This window comes from Gavialis gangeticus, unplaced genomic scaffold (genome assembly GCF_001723915.1).
Source record: "Gavialis gangeticus isolate Ggan-Ray unplaced genomic scaffold, GavGan_comp1, whole genome shotgun sequence".
Taxonomy (NCBI): domain Eukaryota; kingdom Metazoa; phylum Chordata; order Crocodylia; family Gavialidae; genus Gavialis; species Gavialis gangeticus.
Window position 1 is genome coordinate 17637511 of NW_017729001.1, and position 7878 is coordinate 17645388.

Here is a 7878-nt window from a genome sequence, read left to right on the forward strand (position 1 = left end):
TCCCCCGAAAAGATTTACCAGCTGTATGCTGCTCTCCAAGTGCCCTGCTGTAGTCCTGGCTGCATGTATGTGGCATTTATTGGTGACATTAATTGGCTACAGCTGCCAAAAATAGCTGATAGCCGATAATGTTAACTTTCCTTTTACTGGTGCCAATCTGATATGCAACAATGGATCTGTCGCTGCTCCTCTAAAGCGGGCCCACAACTTTGATTTTGCCTGGGGCCCCAATAATCTTAATCCGCCTCCTAATGCCTCTTTCTCTGGACTGGGGTTTCCTCCCTGCTGATGAATATAATTTCCAGGTGGAATAAAAAGGCCAGACTGCCATGCTGGGCCTGGGAACAGCAGGTGATCAGCATGTCTGGAAATCAGGCCTTAACGGGCTCTCCAGCATTTGATAGGAAAAGCGCATGGTATATGCATCACAGTCCTCAAAGATTCTTCTTTCAGCATGGCCAGCAGCACTCTCTCTGCTGCTCTACACACAACGCTACATCTGACGGGTGACAGACTGGGTCCAGCATGGCAGCACGAGGCACCAGCAGCAGCACAAGGGAGAAAGGTGGGCATGTTTTTAAGGAAGTTGACATATGAAGAAGACAAACAAGGGGACAAAACAGCTTTCTTGAGCTGCCGAGGAAGAGGAGGAGCTGGAGGTGGCTCTACTTTTAGTTGAGTGAATGAGGTCCAGCCCTTGGAGGAATTACTGTGTGCACAGCCACCGGCCTTCCTGCACACGGGCAGGGCCATGCAATTCCCAGGAGCCTCAGGGGAGAGCCAGAAATAGTCAGGATGTGTTTTTCCTTGGGTCTCAGGCTAAAAGCTCATGATGATTCGCTGGGGGAGGGGGCGCGGGGAATGGAGGAGAAACAGTTGGAGGCATTTTAGATCATCCAGGAAAATGCTATTCAGCTTCATTCCCATGGCCTAATAGCACAGATCCTTCACATTTCAGCTGACAGCCCATCGTTCAGGATATTAATTCGCTGTCTGGTTATTTGACAGGTTATTATTTAATCAAATGGCAGCGTTTTATTGTGTTTCATTATAAGCACACTGTGAAACAAACACCACCCTTATTCTAATGCATTTTTGTTTGCCTAAAAGGAACTAGTTAGCCATTAGCCTTGGAGAGATTCCATAGCAATTCAGATCATGCACAATGAGACAAGTTAATCACTAGCACCAATTACCATTAAAAGGACCTACCATGCATGCAAATTAGACCCAGGAGTCAACAGGCTGGGGTTTAATGTCACGGGCATCCACCAGATTCACCGAAGCCCTGTTACTCCTGTTAATGTTTTTCCTATTTGTGTCATTCTGCAGCAAACAGGGTGAGGAGTTAAAGGCAAAACAGAGCGGATTAATCAAACAAACAAACAAACAAACAAACAAACAAACAAACAAACAAACAAACAAACAAACAAACAAACAAACAAACAAACAAACAAACAAACAAACAAACAAACAAACAAACAAACAAACAAACAAACAAACAAACAAACAAACAAACAAACAAACAAACAAACAAACAAACAAACAAACAAACAAACAAACCAACCAGTCAGCTCAAAAGATTGCGAGGAAGAATTAGTGGACAGAGAAAGAAACAAATTCAGCCAAGGCGTGCTGCTCCACCGGCGCTGGCAGAAGCATTCACTAGCTCCAGGTCAGCCATGCGTCACACTTCATTGCCATCATTTTTCACACGTCTTAGCCAGTCTCGCAGCTCAGAGCCACGGTTCCTGGATGGTTCACAAGCTAGAAATCGGCACGCACATCTGACAGGACACTGCCTGCCTACACTTTGCCCAGCACCAAGGGCTGCTTTGACAACATGCCAGAAGCCTCAGGGCAGCTCCTCAGCGGGCTAGAAAAGACTGAATCTGGCCTGTCCTCCCTCTTTAGTAGGGAGGAGGCATAGCCGGCGGAGGAGACAAGGCTTTCTCATCACGATGGAGCACGGCTTATTGGAATCGCTCGTCTCTGAGGGTTGCACTTCACTCTTGAGAGACACGACGGCAGCCCTGGGCTGCACTGCACAGCTCTGTGGGCTAAGTTTGGCTGCTGCCGCGTAGGATGGAGAAGTGATAACCATCTGTTAATTCTCTCTCCCCCTGGCTAGCCTAATTGGCAGGTGGGTAATGAGTAATTACCCACCTGCCAACTTTCTTCAGAAAGAAGTGTTTTCTCTTAGCTCTGACCAAACAGCCCCCTACTGCCTGCAGCCACCTTCTTTAGGGAGCCTTGGCCACAGCGGACGGGTAGATGCAGAGAGGCGTATGCCATTATGTCAGGGTCAGGCATGGCCACCTCTCAACACCTCCAAACATGACTGGGGTGATCTGGGTTAGCTGCATATTTCCAAAGTGCAAAGTCACGATTAAAAGCCCAATTCCCATTAGTGACAGTCAGAGCTAACCAAGTACTTTAGAAATATAAGCCTTAAATTATATGAAGTGAATTGCTCCTCAGCACTTACGCTAAAAGTCTCCCAGTCTGATCAGGGCTATGCAGGTCATTGGGAAGTACAGAGGTGAAAAACAACACAAAGGAGCACTGACTGCATTTGCGGGCAAAGGTGAGAGCAACCAGAGGTTGTTTCCCCTCCATCTGTACTATGGACTGTAAAAGCATTAATATAATTAGCATTTTACAGGGGCAGACCAAAAGGTGATTACTGTCAAATTCCATTATACATGGTACCACGGGGGCAGGGTTAGAAAACGAATCGTACACAGAGCTAGCTTCCAACAACAATGGCTGTTCTCTTGTGGTCTGGCTTTAAGGGTCGCCAAGGTCTCCTAATCCATCCACAGCCATAATCTTCACCCATTTGCAGTGCCAGACAATGGAAGGTCATGTTGAAATAAGAGTGGAGGCTTGGCGAACGCCACAGATAAAGAAGTCCGTGTTTTTCCTCAGTGACACTGCAGCCGTATGGCTCAAGACTCCGATTTGCACCGGGCCCGCTCATGAAACAGTAAGGAAGTAGGATTTGGCACTGTGGGGTTATCACCCAACAATGGATTATATTAATGAGGTTGCCAAAAGAGAAGCTTCTGACAAGAGCCTTAATAGAGCCTTGAAACTGAAAAGCAGGAATAAGCAGTGTTAAAAAAAAAGCCTGAGGACTGCAGCCGTCATCCATTTTGAACATCCTGGGAAAAAGGCAGGCGGTGCTGGGAATTGTTTAATCCTGACTATTTGTGCTCAGACTCTAATACAGACAGGCCATGGGCAGAAGAATGTCCTATTGCCTCAATAGGATTTCTCTCTAAGTCTCATTTCTATGTGCCATTACTCTGCATCTCACTAATTGCAAAGAGCCTTTCCTTTTCAAGTGCCTGGCCACTGAACACAATTCATTTGAATTTTTAGTGCTGTCACAAAACACTTTGAGGTTTCCCTGTAGACGCTCCAGGCTCCCCAGCATTGACGGTACTAGTGTCAACTTACTGAAAGCCAACAACAAGGATCCTTGTCACAAACTCGTTTCATCGTGTCTGGTTTTTCCTAGTGATGACAGACCCAGGAGAGACTGCATGAGAGGTTGTTTTTTTTCTTTTTGAGGGAGGGAAAAAGCAATGAGCCATTGTACTATTGGGAGTACAAAGCAGCTGCTTATCAAAACTTAGCTAAAACTGTCCATGAATACAAGAAAAATTGCATGGAACAAATCAAACCAGACTTGTACACAGCTTGCTGTGCCCAACCTACTACAAGACCATTTCAGGCTGGACATAAGGAAGAATTTCTTTACTGTCCGAGCCCCCAAGGTCTGGAACAGCCTGCCATTGGAGGTGGTTCAAGCACCTACATTGAACACCTTCAAGAGCAAACTGGATGCTTATCTTGCTGGGATCCAATGACCCCAGCTGACTTCCTGCCCTTTAGGCAGGGATGCTGGACTCGATGATCTTCCAAGGTCCCTTCCAGCCCTAATGTCTATGAAATCCATGAAAACCTAATGCCTATGATGGAAAGAGAAGGGGGAGATCCCTCAGATACGGTTTTTCAATCAGAAAGAGGCTGGAAGGAGGAGTGTTGAAAATTTGATTAAAAGAAGCACACATGGATGTATGTGTGTGCACACATGTCCTTGGTCCATATCTACTGGATGACTATGGACTGAACAATGGGAAAATATATACTGTACACCACAGGTTTTTCACAGACATGCAAGCTTTCACTTGCTTCTCACCATGAAAACCATAAAGGTGTGTAACTGCTTGAAGTCACTAGTCTCGGAACAAAGTCTCCTGCGTTGCTATACGTGTTAGGACTGAGGACTGTGACTAGATGCAGGAACTGAAAGCAATAATGCAAATAATTCTGTTTCAAAACTGCATATAAGCATTTGAGCACATATTTGTCTATAAAATCATCACCTGTAGTTGCTTCCTTATGGGAAAGGAACAGTTGTTTTTCACTGAAAGCTGGTTGGTGATGGGTTAGGAAATCTTATACAGTCCTTTACAACCCCTTGCTGAGCACTTGTAACATGCATTTTCTTTGCAGCATATGCTGGGCCTCCTAGCTTGTGGCACCAGCTGGCTTTGGGAATAAGCTGGCTGCTTACTTTTAAAGGTTCTTTCTCTGATGCGTCCCCAACATTATCACTGGTCTTGTACTTGCGCTCTTTGTCCCGGTGGTCGATGGTGGAGTAGCCATCTGGGGAGGAATGACATGGCAGTCAGACAACAGCAACACTAATGGCAATAACCTTTGCAGAGCAGAAACACAAGTCATCAAAACCAAAACATGGGGGGGAGGGGGGGTGTATTCAGTGTGGGCTGTGGCCCTGAAACTTTATTTGTACCAGCTTCCCTGAAAATATTAACTCCATTTTCTAATAGCACATCAACATCAAGGACTGGTCCTGCATTAACAAGCAGCACTGTTTTCTTTCTGGTCTGCTGCAGTTCAGTAGTAGCCTGCCCAAGGAAAGCAGCAAGTTACTTCACACCCTGTAGCTGACAAGTTCCAAATCCAGAGAACAATCTTATGTTTTTAGCTTAGTGACTTGATTAATTGGCTGTGTTCATACTCTGGAGGGTGTGAAACACGTTCCCACTCTTTCTGAACTTGACTACAAGCAAGACATGACAATAATTTAGAAAAAGTCCCCTTTGGAGCTGTGAGGAAAAGGGGCTGGTAGAGCTGTGGATCTTGAAGCAAACCCTGCGGTGCTAGGCTTGCCTCTCGTTACAAAGCGGCGCCTTTTGGTGATTTTTCTCCTTGGCAATTGAGCAGCAAGATGAATTCAGTATTTAAGACAGAAAGAAGGTTGGGGAGGGCTTTCCAAAGAAACATTTTAATTATTTCAGAACCTGCCTGACACCAAATAATCATCAGGGGTTGCAAATATTAATTTGTTTTCCTGATGCATCAAGTTTCTGTCATTATCAGTGACAAATAGGTCTTCCTTCCAACTTCGACAGCATTGTAATCTGGATCAAGCAGCAGTCAGATTTATGGGCTTTTGTCTCTCTCCAGGTAATTAAGGTATCATTATTGGTTTTACTTCCTGTCAAACCATCTTCTCTGAACTCCACAAAAAGATTTTTTACAGAAAGCGCCAGATCTCATCTCTCAGCTTCTTGCTTCTATACAAGAAGGTCTCTAAAGACGAATCAGTCAGTAGAGCTTTCTTTTTGTGGCAATACAGAAAACGAGCCATTCTAAGCAAACAGCATGAAAAGCGAGACAAACCAAGTGACCTGCACCATGTATGTTCTGCACAGCAGTGGCCTTCAAAAAGGGTGGGAAGGGTGCAATCCAGTAAGTTCACAAGACAACCTAAGTCTTCATATTTGGCATGGGAGATCAAAACATGCCTGGGCCTGGCAAAAGGCTTTTGAGATGGTCCATATGGTTACGAAGAGAATATAACATCAAGGAGAGAATCCATAATGATGGTGATGGAAATGACTGAAATTGTACATCAAGGTTATGGATATAGTCGTAGCTTGAGACCTACTGCTATATACAGCTTAGCTTCTCTACTCCCAGCTATTTGTTGACAATGAAGATATCTATCATTCCTGACTGTCCCAGTAAGACCAAAAAATAAACTGCAGACACAGACTCTCCACCCAGTCAACATTCCTGATGGCGTGTACAGTACATCTTTCACTTCCAAATTACGCTCAAATATACTTGCCGGTAAATCATATGCTGACATTAAGACTTTATCATTCCTTTGGGACTCAAAGGCATGAACAGCTATGCAGTTAAGTGATGATAAAAGCAGGCTGCCCAGCAAAAAGTCAAATCCCAATGTCAACTAAGCAACATCCATTTCCTTTTAAAAATGACTCATTTAATTTACATTTGCATAAAATAGTACATGCAGATATGTGTATTGCCTTTCACCAGGAATGATCCCAAAGCACTTTAGAAACAAACTAACACAGAAAGGGAAGCTTATGCCTGGCCCTGAAATGCAACAAGCATTGAAGAGCTGTGCACCAACTCTAACGCTTCACAGCAGCACAGATCAGGAGGCAAAGAACATCACCGCAAGCAACTGGAGACACAGCGATCATTTTAAATAGCTTTAACCACTGCTTACTCACCAACTTAGCAAACCTAATATTGAGCAAAGTTCCAGGAATCTTGAGTGATAAAAAACCCCAAGAACTTGGTTTTCATATCTAAGCCAGGAGGTATTTTGCAACTCCTGCCATCTCCCTCAGCATGATGTGGTCTGCATGCTAATGGTGCCACACATGTCAGCGTTAGTGGATTGTGTGCTGCTAGACACCTTACACTGCGCTGAGCTGGTATCAAGCAAGGGCAGACTGATAGGAAGTTTCTGGCTTGAGTCACTAAAATAAGACAAATATTCTGAAGGAGGCTGTACCAGCAAAGTAAGACCTCATTAGCCAGAAGGCAATGGCTTTCTGATGGAATTTGCAAATCTGGGTCTCTTCCTGTTTCCCGTTTAATTCTAAAAATCCAATTTAATCCCTGAGAAGGAATCTGAAGTGTGCCTTAGGGCTTGTTTTTGCAAGCAAGGTAATTCAGATTAAGGCAGGATGTAAACTTAAAACCCAGTAACTATTCCCAAGTCATGCCCTAGATGAGCCCTCTTACTTCAGAATAAAAGCATTTTGTTCCAACCTAATTCAATACACTTTGGAATACACCGAGTCTTCTTGTTTCATTGCTAATCCAGCTTGCTTTATTTCTTTGCACCTTATTACTTCCTCCCTCATGACATATATAGCTTTCTTGACTGCTTCTCACTCCCTCTGTAGTGAGATTGCTTTACCTCCACGTATTAAGCACCTGAGAGGCCCTCCACCATCACCGTGCATGTCCCCATTTCCCTTATCAAATTCAGCTTGTGCATCAATTGCTCTCATCTTTTTCTTGGACATAAATTCTTTCCTTAAAGCAGGTTATTATCACATCCACATGCAGTACTTTCATAGCCTTTAGCAGTCAACATTGACTCTGCCTTTAATGGATGACAAGGTAGCCAATCTGGTTCCTGCCTAGACCCCCTGGTGAAACCCATGTAAAACTGAACATGTCCTTGTTCAGAGGACCAGGCTCTGCACGTGGGCCAATATTACTCATTTGGCTTCCACGTTCACGTCCAAACTTTGTGATCAGCTTTCTCACTGTCAAAATGACACTATAACCCAGAACCTTGTCTATAATGCCATCTAACTGAGGATAAAGCTTGTCCTTCTTTCCCCATTTATTGATGATCACAGTTATACAAGGTTTCCTGTAGGCAGTAGTAAATCTTGCTGTGACAACCTGCCCAGACATTGTCTCACCGAGGTAAACTGTGTGCTTACTATAGCAATCCCACCCTTATGCTTCAGAGCAAAAAAAAAAAAAAAAGAGTATAAT

At 44.2% G+C, this 7878-nt stretch overlaps 1 protein-coding gene across 9 annotated transcripts in view; it reads right to left on the bottom strand.

Moving 5' to 3' along the window:
• The window catches only part of ARVCF (armadillo repeat gene deleted in velocardiofacial syndrome), a 521911-nt gene that overhangs the window by 8704 nt on the left and 505329 nt on the right, over nt 1-7878 (bottom strand). For 8 of the 9 annotated variants that reach the window (XM_019506985.1, XM_019506983.1, XM_019506978.1 and 5 more), the window contains 2 exons: nt 4589-4680; nt 1213-1326 (listed from right to left, as the gene is read on the bottom strand). In XM_019506985.1, coding sequence (XP_019362530.1) covers nt 1225-1326; nt 4589-4680 — 194 coding nt within the window. In that variant the 3' untranslated portion in view covers nt 1213-1224. The remainder of the gene's footprint in view (nt 1-1212; nt 1327-4588; nt 4681-7878) is intronic. The other variant, XM_019506980.1, reaches the window with a different exon arrangement.